The sequence below is a fragment of the Anser cygnoides genome, chromosome 3 (genome assembly GCF_040182565.1).
Source record: "Anser cygnoides isolate HZ-2024a breed goose chromosome 3, Taihu_goose_T2T_genome, whole genome shotgun sequence".
In the NCBI taxonomy this organism is placed as follows: domain Eukaryota; kingdom Metazoa; phylum Chordata; class Aves; order Anseriformes; family Anatidae; genus Anser; species Anser cygnoides.
In genome coordinates, this window is record NC_089875.1 from 99,694,131 (window position 1) to 99,710,358 (window position 16,228).

Here is a 16,228-nt window from a genome sequence, read left to right on the forward strand (position 1 = left end):
CTGCAGGTGCACATATTCAGTTTCTAAACTTCTCTACTGAAGCAAATCATGATTTCCTTGAAATTCAGAATGGGCCTTACCACACCAGCTCTATGATTGGCCAGTTTAGTGGAACGGATCTCCCGTCACCTTTACTAAGTACTACTCATGAAACACTTGTCCATTTTTACAGTGATCACTCAGAGAACAGGCAAGGATTTAAGTTGACATACCAAGGTAAGCTTGAAATAGCACAGTGAAAATTACGGTAAAAATGAAAAATAAAAATTTACAAAACTTTTATTTTTTAGGATAATTTACTCTTATGCATTTTTTTAAAAAATCCATAGCTTAAAAAAAAAAATAAATCTGTAGTTTGTTTCATCCATCCGACTCTTTTACAGAGAGATTGTGTTGGAATTTATTATTTATTTTTTTTTTTTTTTACTGATGAAAAAGCCTGAAGCCAAGGTAATATCATTTGCCAAAGTCTGTATAGCTAATACATCCTTCCATCCCAGTATGGTGTGCTGTTACTTGGCAATGCTGCTGTTATGATTCAGTGTCATGTGTTTCAATTTAGATATCATTATTACATTTAATAAAACAAATGAGAATTTTGAAATATAGCATAAGTTATTTTAAATATAGATTAAATTCTTTTTATTATTATATTTTTTTCAGTTTAGATGTGGGAAAAAACAGAAAATGAAAAATATTCTATATCTGTTTTTTCAAATGGTATATTCAGTATTTGAATATGTGATCTTTTTGTGGTCTTTTACTATTGGCTTTTTTATTCATCTGAATAGCTTTTTTTTCTTCTTTTTTCCCCTCCATTAGTGGCACAAAAATGTCATTAATTTGCGCATATTTCAAAAAATTTGAAATACTCTTACTGAAATCTGTTAAATCCCACTGCAGGATCTGAACAGATTACCAAAATATAATGGCTGGTTGAATGTCACCTTGTTTTAGGCTACTAATTTAGATAACTTAGGTTTTCATATGTATGTATACAAGCCTATATGTTTATATAAATATGTATGAATTTGTACACACATACATATATAGTTACAGTTAAATCATATCTACAGAATCAATAGGTAAAGAGTAAAAGTCTTCCAGCAGAGATTTGGTTCACCAAATTAGGCTAACGTGCATAAAGAACTCCCAGGAAGAGGTCTCATCTCTCTATTGCCTGTGGAGGTGATCTAGTCATGTTCTGTCACATAGTCTTAGATGTTAAGTAGGGAATGCTGTCACAACATCACACTCAACTAGTGTGACTTTTATTCCAGGCCAAGTGTAATTGTAGTTGGACAGATGGCTATTTTTCAAATTTTCTGGAAAGACAGAAAAGTGGCAAATTGTATAAATGCCAAATAAATAAAATTCAAAGCTATATGGGATGCTTCCTTTATATTCCCTAGCGCTCTTTGTTCTGTTTTTAATTAGTGTGCTTTTCTGTACTGTAACAAGCCCTTCCTTAATGGTATTGAGTCCTTAAAGGCTCAGCTATATGTGACTAACTCCTGACAAACACGAATTTCTATCATGAAATTAATAGTTAAATCTTAAATTGCTTGTAGGGGTGTATAATACTTTCACATTTGGAGGGAATTTTCCATCTTGCTCAGCTAGATTTTGTGTTTTGTGTTTCATGGAAAGCATACATTCATGTTCTAATAATCACAGTGTTTTATGATGCTTTGAGCAAGGGAACCATAAAACAGGTTCTATTTGTTTTTTAATCAAAATACCTTTTGTATCTTTATTTCTTCTTGTGTATCGAGGTGCAAATGTATTTGGTGTACATGGTGTTCTGTGATTTTAGCAAGGACAGAGATTTTTGTTAATGATTTTTGTTAATGATGGAAATGATAGTACATGATGGCACTGAGGTAGGTTAACCTTGGCTAGCTGTCAGGTGCTGACCATGCAATTCTTTCTTACTCCTGCTCCTCAACAGGACAGGAGGAGAAAATACAATGAAACAAGTCATGAGTTGAGGTAAGGACACCTATCTCACCTAATATCTCACCTGTCACAGGCAAATCAGACTCAGCTTGGAGAAGATGGATTATGAATGTATTAAGTTTATTGCATATTTTAAAAAGGTTGGTGAATTGAGCTCAGAATTACTCATTTCTTCTGTTCTCCCCTTCCCCACTATGTCCATAAGGATTATTTTGTCTGGTCAGAAGTAAATGACAATGTGATGAAGAGGGCACCATACAAAATAAACTGATATCTTCTGTTTTATTTTAACCCTATCGTGTTAAAATCACCCAGACATTTTTCAAAAGATTTTTCAAAGACATTGCCTTATTTCTGCTTCACCTGATTGCAATTTGTCAACTGATGATAGAAGTTATGTCATGACTGACTCGTTGACAGTGCAAAATTGTGTCCCCTATTTAAATAATAGAAAAGAGGTGCACCTAAAACCTGAACAATATCTCTTGAAGTATTAAATTTTTTCATTAGATGTGTCTTATAGTAAGATATTTTTTTAAGTTAAGGAGAAAATTGTGTTGTAGCATTTTCAGCATAGAATAAAACCATCAAAAAGAAACATTATTCATAAAAATTTTGAAGCTTGTGTATTTTGAAAATAATTGTATGACAAATCTAGAAAAAAAACATGAAGTTCTTAAAGTAGTAATAATTTGATAAGAATTTACTGGCTTTAGCAATTATCCTAATAGTTAATAGCAGATAGAAAATTCAGAACCAAGAGAGAGATATGGTTAGATTAATTGACATTTGAGACATTCAAATTTCAAATGTAAAATACAATCAGTATTCAGTACGTCATTTCTCAAAATGTATATTTCTAGGTGTATTTGAATTACCAAATGCATATATATTCATACAGTTTTATTTTCCCCATGAGTGAGAAGCAAAACAATTTCTTCAGTAAAGTCAATTCTCTCAGTTCAGTTGTGTGTAATGCTCCTTACTTATAAAAGATTCTGTGATGGCTCATTCCTGAATGTGTTTTTGAGGAAGCACAGTATTTTAGTCTATATATAAGCTGGTTAATTTAAAACTTAAAAAAAAAAAAAAAAAAGATTCTAGAACAAAAATTTAATTATTTTACAAGGTTATTTATTGATTCTTTTTCTAATGCAAGAAGTTGCTAACACAGACATATTCAATTTTTACGTGATTGGGATCTATCAGCTAAATTCACTCTACTGTGCTTTTGCCATACCCCCCCTCTTCCGTCTACCTCCTTTTCTACATTCTACAAACAGGTTTTGGTCTTTTGTCCTTTAAAAATGAAATCTCTTGAATGTGTTTATTTTTCTTGAGATAACACTAATTCTCTCTGTTGCCTTTGTGATCCCAGATTGCAGTAGCTATTCCTGGCAACACTCTTCCTAACGCACCCCAGAATACCATTGGCCTTCTCAGCCACAAAAGCACATTACTGGCCCATGGACAGTTGACTTTTTATTTCCAATCCCACATCTGTTGCCACTGATATTTAGTTACATTCCTGATTGTCTCTGGATTTTCCCACTTCTTTTGAAATTAGACTGCTGGATTTCTCTCTCTTCCTCTTAGTCGGTCTGCAATTGCGGCAACTGGACTTCAGAATATAAGTCTTTACTACTCCAAAATATTTCTTACCTTGTCCTTTCTTCCTTATTAGTAACATTAGTAGTATTAGTGTTAGTATGAGTGCATTAATTGATTAGTATAATATTTAGTATGTTTATTATCGTATTGATTACTTTATTAATTAATTAGTATGATACTACTAACATAGGTGACAGAGACCTGAAATAATGCCCATGTTGAGAAGGTATATAGTCTATAGGGGTAAATTCAGCTTGCTGGCTAACCAGTTGGAACGTTCCTTATTGCAGCATATTTTAACGCACATTGTGTCTTGTCTAACTGCTAGTCATGGGACATGGGAGGGAGATGAAACACAAGATTTTAGCATGGGTGTCACATTCAAAATCTTCTTATGGACAAAAGGGAGCACATCATATAAAGAAAGCTAGAAATTTATTTTTAGTCCTCAACTCATTGCTGGGAAAAGCATGATGTTCATGACAGGGATTTTTTACAGCTCAATCTTGGTTTCAACTTCAATGAATGCTTAAATCCACTGTAAAATAGACTTAAGTAATTAAAAAAGTTCAGTCACTGATTAAGGTATGGAGTCTTCTGGGTGTTTACTATTTTTATTGGCTTTTTAAAAAAAAAAAAATTTATTATATTATCTCATAGTATGTTTCTTTCCTGCTGTTTCCTAGCCAGACTTTGAAAGTTGCTTTCCCCAGCTTCAATTACTCTTAAGCCCCTTACAAGTGACTGTTGTTATTAAGTAGTGACTGCCAAGTCTTGCCGAACCTTTATCATACATGGTATTTGCAGAGTATAACATGTTGGGTAATAATCAGTTGGCTGCTAGCAACTGTTAAAATGAGCTAAATTCAGCTCAGACCAAGGCAAGACCAGACTGATCTCAGATCTCTGAGGTCTTGCACTGTCAGGTGCATAAATGGCACATAGACTATAGCATTTTACTCTGACAGAAAGCATATTGATTGTGTTTCATGGGTTTGGAGATACCGTAAATACAGTAAGGTAATCCAGAAAGGGCTTAATCATTTTGGTGTCTGTTTATAAGAACATAGTGCTCAAATTTAGGTAAATAAAATAAAATATATAAATAAATGCTTTGTTTGTTCAGCAGCTGACAAAGTAATTTACTGACTTCATCTTTCCTCCTAACTGGGCAAATCAAACAGTTGCTATACCAAACAAAATAGCCTTTCAAGGCATATCACTAATACTTTACATGATTTCCAAGAAGCACATTTCAAAAGCATTTAATCCTTCAAGGCATCTAAAACAAGCATCTAGTCCTTAAATAAAAGGGAAAAAGTGGTCATTAGGACTCAGAAAAGGTGGTACATAAAACCAGAGGGTATATACCACTGCAAGTAGATAGAGCATACACAAACCAGATTTTGCAAATAATTAGAATAAATGTATACTGAATATTAAAAATCTCATGCTTTTGTCCATTTTTTGTCATTTCTATAGGAATGTAGAACAAAGCAAATGGATCTGAGGACTTGTTATCTTTACACATTTAATAGATGTTTTTTCAGACTGTTTCTAGTCTGTTTTCTTATCTCCCTATATATTATAACTGGAGAAAAAATCTACAAGTAAAAAACGTTTTTCAGAGAATTAAGTTAATTTTATATAACCTTAAAAAAGCATCCAGAAAGTTGTAGTCCATAGTTGTAGTCACATTTACCAAACGTACTCCAATGCCCTAATGAATATGTTGCTTATTAGTTAATACCCGGGAGACTCCATAGCTTAATCCTTGACTGATTTTTTTTCTTTTTCTTCAGTGTACTTAAGTTTACATTACAATGGATTTAAGATTAAATTAATCCATTTGCTGAATGGCACTGAGGATAGTACATTGCAAAAATTGTTTTTTCTTTTTTTTTTTTTTTTTAGTGAAAATAGTTCATTTGTACTAACTAGAACACAAGAAGTAGTGGCAGAGGATTTTTTGCAAGGTATAAAAAGGCTGGCTTTTTTATAAAGATACTAATCAGAAAATAAAAGGAGAAGTTATTGAGTATGCTCATTCAAGCAAGCTTCACTGTCATAAAATGAAGTTTTCTAGAGTGTTTTGTAAAGGATAGGCTTTTTGATAACTTCTCATCTCAGGGGAAGCCAGAATATGAATAATGTATAATGAATTAATAATGTTATTTCTACATTCTTCTACTGAGTTTCTGAAGACCAAAAAATACATATGAAATTGAGTCCTAATATAGCCTTGGATTGTACTGCTCAGAGTATAAGCCCAGAGCACATTTTGAGGGAGGATAGTGTATGCACACTGTGAACAATACAATATTTGCTTTCCATGTCTGCAAGGAGCTAGTGCTGCTTCTTAAGCGCTGCTCAGTGAATTCTCACAGCACAGAATTTGAATATATAAGCTGAATAACTTAGGTACTCTCTACTTCTGAATATAGTAAAAAGCTTCTTGCCCTTAGCAGAATCCTAGGGAAGTTAGAGCTCTGAATACCGTTGATGGTCAGATCTTCATTGTTCTGTGCTCTGATGCTGTCATGTTTTGTTATCACTTCAGCTTCGCAATTGCATTACATAAGGAATGGAGAGTATTCCGTTATTTTACAAAACTGAGGTAATGAATTTGTGTCTGTTGTTTGACCTTTTGTTTTATCAATAACAAGAGGGAAGTTCATATTGGCTGTGTCTTAGCTCTCTGAAGAAGTTCAGATAAGTTTTATCACGTACTATTTTTACTGATCTGTAAGATAATGAGAGGACTTTACAGTTCCTGATTTTCAAAAGAGTAATATTTAGGTTTTTTTTGTGTGTGTGTTTTTGTGTTCTGTTATTGAAATAACTGTTCCACTGTTTAATTCAAAAACCAGAAGCATTAAGAAACTGTGGCTTTTTGTTATCCTCACTGTGGTTTTGCCACCTATGATAAGCAGCAAAGATGGGAAGCAACCAGAAATACTTAGAAGAACATTTCTAAATCACTTTTGACTGGGAAATTTGACTTACTGAGACCCCCACGTCTTTTGCATCTCAGTATCTCAGATGCAAGCAGTCTATGCATACCAGATCTGAGGGGAAGAAGTCACACAGAAGACTGTCACAGAATTTTGATTGGCAAGCCAAGTTGACTAATTACAGGCTGAGGGTACTCTGCATATAGCTGGAATGACTCAAGATATATGCTAGGTCAGAAGAATAAATGTCTGTTATGGCCTCTGAGAGATTCACTACAGAATTTAGGACACAGTTAGTAATAGTTGTAAAAATTCTTTGCGGGTTTTAATACCTGGCTATAGTATAACTGTTACTTCAGCCTTTTAATGTTTCTGGAACATATTTTTTCTATATAGCTGTCCCTCTGGGACTAGAACTTCTTTATTGGAAGCAGGTAAATATTTTATTTATGTAATCATTACTGCAGGAATCATAGTTCCTATGACTGGAATTCTAACAGCATTTTTAATCTGTTTGGAATTTCAGTGTAGCATAAAACTGTAGTGAGAATCTCACTCTGTTACACTTGGAGAGAAACATTTTACAGAAAATACAGAAAAAAGTTCTAATGCGCTCTTTTGCTTCCTCAAGCACATTCATGCATGTACACGATACAATTTAAATGTGTTAAATCTGATGACCTTTATCTATCAAAAGGATAATTATGATGGAACTTTTGAGACATAGAAATTCTGGAAAGAAAAAGGGATTTGTTGAAAAACTGCTATACTTCTAAATATGGTTTCAGAAGTTGTCCTAAGGGAGTAATACTAGTGGAAGTGAATAATATCTTTTGGGGGCTCATAGAAAATGATTTTATAACTCTAGACAAAATTAATCCATGTTTTGTGACTCTAATCCTGGCACAATGCATCTGCAAAAATGTTCTTTAAGTAGTCTTAATTGTGAGCTTTCCTAATGTTAGAGTGTTTGTGTACTCAGCTGTCTGCTAATACAATTTTTCTACATGGTAATTATTTCTATGTTGAAGTGTTACAGATATATGTAGTATTTGCAGAGTAAATCACCCTACTGTTATTGTAACAGGGAAAATACATTTAAATCATAAAATCAATATATTAAATCATAAAAGCAGGATAGCAGAGAATCAATTATATTCCTTTTGTGATTTACATTCTTTTCTCACCAATGGAAAATATATTGCACAAAGAAATGCCAAATGTCAGTACAAGATATCATTTTGAAATTCAAATATTTGACTATTGCCAGGGCTGGAATTAAATCTTTCTCTCAGATTTTCTTTATGTTGGGCTTCATTTCAGGCTAGGGTGGTTTTTTTTTTTTTTTTTTTTTTTTTTTTCTGTTGTGAAACAATATATCATTTGGTAAAGCTCAATAAGAAAAACAAGTCTTTGGGCATGACACTAATAAAAAAGCTTTCTTTTGTGAGGTGTGACATCAGAATTGTGGGTAATATTTAATAGTGATGACTGAATAATGAATTGCGCTGTTAAATCAGGTATAGTTGTTGCATATATCAGAAGTACAGAGAACAATATAATTCATATTCGTATTAAAACTATAAAACAAATTCATTGAGTGGCCTATAAATCATGATATGATAGATGGATCACCTGACTTACAGTTACTCAAAAAATTTATAAATCGCCTATAGGATTTATACCACAAGTCACATGCAGAGAGTATCTTCACATTTACCATCATTTTTCTTACTACATTCTTCTCCAGCAAATGCTTTTACCCCTGTCTGACTGCCAAATTTATGATAATCTGATTTAGGCAGAGGATCTATCCTTACTAAAAGAAATACCAGAACAACCCCCCAAAATTTCTGCATCTGTTTATTTGCCTTACTTATAATAGGAGGAAAAGATATGTATCTCTGAGTATACACTAACCAGAATTTTAAAAGATAAGCTTTATTTTTCCATTACCATTCCAAAGGATTTTAGGGGTGTTGTGCAAATTAGAGGGATAGATGTTGATGTTATTTCAGCGTTTTTTCTTTTGCTTGAGTTTTTTCCTGTGTTTCCTTCTCATGTAGATCAGCGAGATAAGTGCTATAGCCTTCTTTAAGAGTACAACAAGGTCGTGCAGGTAGTGTTGTAGTACTGTAGTACTGCACACTATACTGTAGTGTGTGAACGTAGTGTTGTAGAGCACAACAAGGTCTCCCCTGTGCCTCCTTTTCTCCAGACTAAACAACCCCAGCTCCCTCAGCCGCTCCTCACAGGACTTGTGTTCCAGGCCCTTCACAGGCTTCGTAACCCTTCTCTGGACGTGCTCGAGCACCTCGATGTCCTTCTTGTAGTGAGGGGCCCAAAACTGAACACAGTACCTGAGGTGTGGCCTCACCCGTGCTACACACAAAGGGACAATCAGTTCCCTAGTCCTGCTGGCCATGCTATTTCTGATACAAGCCAGGATGCTGTTGGCCTTCCTGGCTACCTGAGCACACTGCTGTCTCTTTAAGCCTTAGGAAAGTCTGAGACCACACTAAAGTCTAAAATGTTCTTTGTAGGTACTTTATTGCAACAGATTAACCAAGACAAAATTGTATTTTTCATGCATGTTCATCTCAAAATATTATACAATCAAAGTTTAAAAGTTTCAGTACTTACTGTCATTGTTCCAAAATACTTTCTTTGTAACTATTGGGCAAAGTAGTAATGCACCTTTTCAAATTAATCTGTGAGATCCTCTAACACTTCAGAATAATCTTTTATTGTTTTGTTTTGTTTTGTTTTTCTAGTTTGTTTTATAACTTGCTAAATAGATTTTTATATAATTTTATGTATTAGTCTTAATAAGTCCTGTAATCTTAAATAATATTTTTAGTATTCTATTTTGTAGAAAGATGCTGGTAGTAATTCATATTGATGATAATGATATTAGCTGTAGTGGTGCTATATGAATAATGAGAGCAGGAGTAATAATACCATCAAAAATTAATGAGTCACTACTAGATGTAGCAAAAGATTTTAATGAACTGTAATTAAGGTAGAATAAAGTTGGTTGGTTGTTTTTTATTATTACTATTTTATTTCTTTCCCAGTAGCAATTAATTCTGATTGTTAAGCTTTCATTTTTTCTTGAAATGTTTTGTTGTTGTTATTTGGAGGAAGGAGTGTCTGATTTCTTAGATGATTTCTGAATATTTCTGGTAATTCCGTATCTGTCCACATCTTTGTATTCTTACAAACACTGCATTCTGGATTCACTGAATGAATCAGGGAAACGGAGGAAGCTATCTCAAAATAAAATTTGTCTTTATTCTGTAGCTTGACTTTAATTAGCAATGACTGAGAAAAACTGTGATACTAGCCCTGTTTCAGCGAAGCAATTAAGTAGAAGCTTCACTTTAAGTAGGCATAGCACTACTACTTCACTTTAAGTAGGCACTTTAAGTAAGCACAACAAAATTATATATTTTCCTTCATCTTGCTGAAATGGCTAGTTTAAGAATCTAATTGATAATAGCAAGTATATGTTCCCAGAATGAACATACGCATATTGTCATGATTCGCTTTGAGAAAATAACAAAATACTTCACGCATATGTTCTTCATCTTACTGTATATGTAGGGCTTGGACTTAAAGGCATATGTTAGTATAAAGCACACTGGAATTATTGTTCTCGTTTGAACTTCCTTATCTTCTGACAAGGGTATTTCGTAACTGTAAATGGAATGCTCAGAGAAATCAGGGCATTCATTTTCTCAACAATAAGTCCTTAACAGGCAGTTACTTGCTATTCTATCTCTGTGAAGTTGGTTGTATATAAATGATTCTATGTAATGTTTTTATAACCCCCCCCCCATTTTTTTTTTTTTTGCTTCCTGTGGGACTACTTATCATTCAAATATTCTAAATCAATATATCTCCAATATGCAAACACATACTTTTAAATTGTCTTTGTATCTCAGTGAATGTTATTAGTGAAAGCTCTCTCTGAATGTTCATTGCACTATTTTGTATTAATTAAATATGTATAATATTTTGAGGTCTTTGAAACATAAACTCCAACATTAAATATGGTGAGTCATTAGTATAATTTTTGTTTGGAGATACGTCTAGAAGGAACATTTTCCTTATATTTTGTGCTTTTCTAGATCTTACTTCTCTGGCTTTATAGTCTTCCATTAATTCTCTATTTACTTTTTGTTTTGGTTGGGTGATATTTTGAATAGTTTAATGTATACAAAAAAAGTTCAATGGCTTGTGAAAATGTTCAATTTCGTAAAATTGTAATGAATGACTGTATTATACCTTAGGATACTTACTCTACTGTTTGTGTGGAAACATTTGAACAATTGTTGTGATTGCGTGCCAATTTCTTGTTGAAGTCATTGCACTAGCTAATCAGTGCAGGTAATGAACAAACTGCAATATTGCCAGTCAAATAAATATAAGCCACCATAGTAATACACATGCTTAACCTGAATTTCAAAAGTTTGGGTTGCTACAGAGTGTTCACAGTGTTGCAAAAACTTCATTTTTGTTGTGCTGCAGTTACATTCATTCTTATTATATGACACATAGATTGACATATGAATACTATCAGAAAAAAAAAGTCTCAAGTTGTTATGGTATTTTGTACACTTCAATATTAATAAATATAAACTTTCAAATTTGGAAGTTGCACTATGAACTATTCAATAGATATGAATATTTTTTTAATAAAAATAGTTTAATTTCAGTCATCATGGATATTTTCTTTTCATAAATCATTTTACCATTTGTTACTTGGAATGAATTGAATTGTTTCATATATCAAAATAGGAAAATATACTTGAAAATTTCTGTGGAAAATTTTAATCTTGAGAATATTAGTGTAGTAATAGTTTAGTAATAGTAATAATAGTGTAGTAATAGTAACAGTAATTCATTCTATTCCAGATTTTGATCTTTCCTATGCTTTGTCTCTGAAGCTAATTCCTTCAGTCCTTTGTTAAGAGCTGAATGGTTCAAATGAATGATTTATTCCTATAATTATTTAGTATTGATATGTGTTAACCATTCGTTTACTGATTTTTGGCATTTATGGTAACCTATTATGGAATCCAGTACAGAATTTAAATTAATGGTGAATTCTTGTATTGAGAGCTGACTAAGCACTTATTTTCTCTTCCAGCTTATGAGTTACAGAACTGCCCTGACCCTCCTCCTTTTTTGAATGGATATATAGTCAACTCGGATTACAGCGTGGGTCAGTCAGTATCATTTGAATGCTATCCTGGATATGTTTTGAGGGGTCAGCCTGTTCTCACATGCCAACATGGAATCAACAGAAATTGGAACTATCATTTCCCTAGATGTGAAGGTAACTTTCTGTGTGCTTCAAAACTCACAGTACTTTATGATTTTTGTTTACTTTTTTTGTAATGCAGCTTTTACTGAAGAATTGCACCTTTATCCTAATCTGTAATGTAAACAGCCAAAGCCTGAATATTATAATATGAATCATGTTCCTCAGCAATGATTTATTGTTTCTACTAATATCTTTCAAAGTCTTATTGATTATGAGAACTCATGATACTGCCAAAAATGATCTTAAGTCCATGTGATTTTTTTTTTTTTTTTAATTCTATCCTGTTTGTGGTGTTTTTCACTTTTGCTTTTTTGTATGTGTATGTGTTTTCTTTTGGGTGGGGACAATGAGCAGAGTAGCCTATAACTTTTTTCCATTGTGAAGCTTTTACTTGGACTTTCATCTAAAACATGTAAGTGAAGAAACAAAATTTCTGACATTTCCTTTAGAGGCTTTGATAAAGTTTTTTATAAGGTGCTATAAAGAAATGAGGTGGTCATTATGTAGAACTAAAGTGTTGTCATGGCTAATCAACCAGCTACTAAGAGTTAAAACAGATTGAAATAAATGATTGATTTCCGTCATAACAAGGGGTAATGGCGCTAAAAGTTTTCACTGTCAACCTAACTATATTGCACTGCAGCATGAACATGAGTTTTGTGTATGCACTTGGAAAGGGACACCTGTATTATTTTCTTATTTTGTTGCTTAAGTCCAGTGATACAAGAATCCATAAAATTTACGTTCCAGTTCCATAATAGTTTTTTGCGAATTTCCATAAATTGCCCAGATATCTAGTACGTTAAATATAGAGACGAGGTTGAAAGTATTGTTTATTTCTTGTACTACAAAGGGTTTACAAGGAAGAAATACAGTCTAAAATGAGTTTTCTGGATGAAGTTTTCACAGATACTAAACTTTGTCATAATCTTTGAGATTTGTATTAAAGCATAAAGATCATTACGATCCCCAATTTATGCATTTCAAAAATATCACTTGTATTATGGTTATTACTGGAATTATTATTGTAATTATTATATGGAATTATTAACCCAAGTTTCATTTGAATTTAAACTATGTTTTTTATCCCATTATTAAATAGACATAGAGGTCTGATGGGATCCAGGAGTAAGTCATAAATGTGATCTACTGGCCAAAGGGAGAATTGATTATTACAGAAACCTCAAAGTGAAAAAACTTAATAAAAATATTGAAGGTAAATCTGTCAAACAAGAAAAGAGTTAATGTTAGTTATGGTTTAAAGACCCTCTATCAGTGATACAGCTCTGAAAAAGTAATATTCTTAAACGTGAATAAAACAAGTTCCCTTTCCTTAAAAATATGTTTTAATTTTAAGTTTTAGTTATACCATTTCCATTCTGTTTGTCAAAACAAAAGAAATACTGTAAAAATGTACACAATGTTGTATACAAACGTGTTTTTTTTTTTTTTTTACCAGATTCAATACAGAAAATTCTTTAAAACAACCTTGGCTATCTTTTGGGTAATATGAATCTATTAGATAATTCCAAGTTCTAATGAAGGATACATTCCTGGTAATGTTGCCCCTCTGAGCAAACACAATGGAGGACATGCATGTGGATTTTGTTTTGCTTCTTCAGCTCCTGAGACATTGTTTAACTTATTTCTTCTAGTCTGATCGGGAAAATTGTCTTTTTTTTTTTTTTTCCATAGTCAGTGATTCAAGGTTTTTGTGAAATAGATGTGTGTTTAAGACACAGTCATTTGGAGGCAGTTCTAGGAAATAAGTTTGAGTAATTGTTAGCTGGGCAGTAGGACCCAGAGCAGTGATAGCTGGGCAGTACACATTTACCAACTGCTATGTCATGTACCATTTATTCAACATCTGATCACGACTGGAAGAAATCAGCTGAGAATGCAAAGTAAGTAATAGTTCAGAAGAACTAAGAGCTTTAAAAATATATGATTTTGTGTAGTCTGATATATGTTAATACTTTTGTTTTTCCTGTATGGATACATCCAGTTTTGGGGTTTTCTCTTACTGGGCATTTGTTCAGGGTAATCACAGAGTCACAGAATCACAGAATTGTAGGGGTTGGAAGGGACCTCAAGAGATCATCGGTACGAAAGCACGGAAATATATGCAATGTAATATTCACAATGCTACATCAGTAGATAGTGGGTTTGACATGAATAACAAAAAACATAGAATGATACATTTTAAGTCAAAATGCTAGTTTACAAGTAGGACACAGGACTAGAGATTCACTCTCTTTGAATTATCTCTCTGTTCTGGGAAACCTCTCTCCCATAATTTAAAGAAGAAAGCCCCAAGTCTCAGTATGGAAAGGAATAATTGCTGGCTCTATCTAAATAGAGAAGAATTTCTTCCCAGAGTGTGTTTATGAATTAGATTAGCTTCCTAAATAACCCAAAGAAAAGATGCATTCTGCCTGTGGGAAATAGTGAAAGAAATTGGGCTCTTCTACTTAAAAATGTTCTGGAAGATGAACCAGTGTTTCATGCCTGTCTCTTTTGATAAGCCCCTAAGGATCCAATAAAATCATATGTGGCAGCATAACATCACTATGAGAAGCTGCATTAGAGAGCAATAAATTTTTAGGTAAAGATAAATGAAGTGAACAGCTCTCAGTGTTTTGTCCTGAAGAAGACAATGGAAGGAAATCTCTGGACAGAACATTTGGCACTGGGATGAGAAAGGCCATGCCCCCAGACTTCCGCAGTTCAGTTAGGAAGTAGTACATATCTTAATACATGAGATTATGGAGTTTTGTTTTATTTTTAAATAAAAGAACGGCTTTGTTTCCAGGTACTTAGACTGTTTTGCATTTACAGCAGTATAGAAATGCAAATACTGAAATGTTTCCAATACTGAATGGTATTGGAAAGTTTCCAGCATACGTGTGGTGGTTGTACGCAGCTGGGCAGCTGAACTCCATCACAACTGTGCTCTCACTCCCCCTCCTCAGAGGAAAAGGGAGAAAATACAATGCAGAGGGCTCAAGGGTTGAGATAAGGGTGGGGAGATCACTCAACAATTATCATCGTGGCCAAAACAAACTCGACATAGAGAGATTAATGTAATTTATTGCCTATTGATAACAGACTACAGCAGTGAGAACTAGAAGCAAACCAAGAACACCTTCCCCCATCTGCCCTCTCCTACCTCCTCCCCCCTGAGCAGCACAGGGGAACGGGGAATGGGGGCTGCAGTCAGTCCCTGACGCTTTGTCTCCACCACTCCTTCACGGTCACTCTCTGCCCCTGCTCCCCGTGGGGTCCCTCCCACGGGATGCCGTCCTTCCCGAACTGAGCCTGCGGGGGCTGCCCACAGGCAGCAGCTCTTCAAGAACTGCTCCCACACGGCTCCGTACCACGGGGTCCATCCCCCAGGAGCAAACTGCTCCAGCACGGGTCCCCCACGGGCGGCAGCTCCCCCCAGACCCCCTGCTCCTGCGTGGGCTCCTCTCCACGGGCTGCAGCTCCGGCCCGGGGCCTGCTCCTGCGGGGGCTCTCCATGGGCCGCAGCCTCCTCCAGGCCACATCCACCTGCTCCACCGGGGGCTCCTCCACGGGCTGCAGCGTGGAGATCTGCTCCGTGTGGGACCCGTGGGCTGCAGGGGGACAGCCTGCTCCACCAGGGGCCTCTCCACAGGCCGCAGGGGAATTGCTGCTGCATGCCTGGAGCACCTCCTGCCCTTCTTCTGCACTGACCTTGGGGGCTGCAGGGCTGCTTCTCTCACATTTCTCACTCCTCTCTCCCAGATGCTGTTGTGCATCACCTTTTTCCCTTTCCTCAGTCTACCCTCCCAGAGTCCCACCCAGCATCTCTCCCTGGCTCAGCTCTGGCCAGTGGCAGGTCCCTTTGGAGCTAGCCGGAGCTGGCTCTGACCTGACCTGGGGCAGCTCTGCTCACAGAGGCCACCCCTGGGGCTCCCCTGCTACCAAAACCCTGCTGCTTGCCAAGATGTGGCTTCCTTTCTCACATTGTTGTTGTTGTTGTTGTTGTTTCCTATGGTTTAATCTGTGCATCAGAGCCACTGGAAGAAAGTTTAGACATTTTTCAAAAAAAAGAAATTTCAAATGAAGTACACATAATTTAAAACCTATTACAGAATCCACTTCAGGAAGAATTTGTCTCCCCTTTAGGAAGAATAAGTAAAAAACTAAAATATTTATATAAGCAATGAAAATTCTTTGGGCTAATGCTTTCCTTACAGATATGTAATGAGATAATGCATCACATCCTTGTCAGAGAGGTTGGTTATAACTCATAATGATATATATATATATATACACACTTATATATGAATATATGTGTGTGTGTGTATTTCTGACGGTGGTAAAAACTTTTACGTCTGACATATTT

The 16,228-nt window shown here is 34.9% G+C and overlaps 1 protein-coding gene across 7 annotated transcripts in view; it reads left to right on the forward strand.

The window, feature by feature from the left end:
- CSMD1 (CUB and Sushi multiple domains 1) overlaps positions 1-16,228 on the forward strand; it is a 1,150,295-nt gene that overhangs the window by 1,003,013 nt on the left and 131,054 nt on the right. For all 7 annotated transcript variants that reach the window (XM_048078081.2, XM_048078083.2, XM_048078082.2 and 4 more), the window contains 2 exons: positions 7-216; positions 11,680-11,868. In XM_048078081.2, coding sequence (XP_047934038.1) covers positions 7-216; positions 11,680-11,868 — 399 coding nt within the window. The remainder of the gene's footprint in view (positions 1-6; positions 217-11,679; positions 11,869-16,228) is intronic.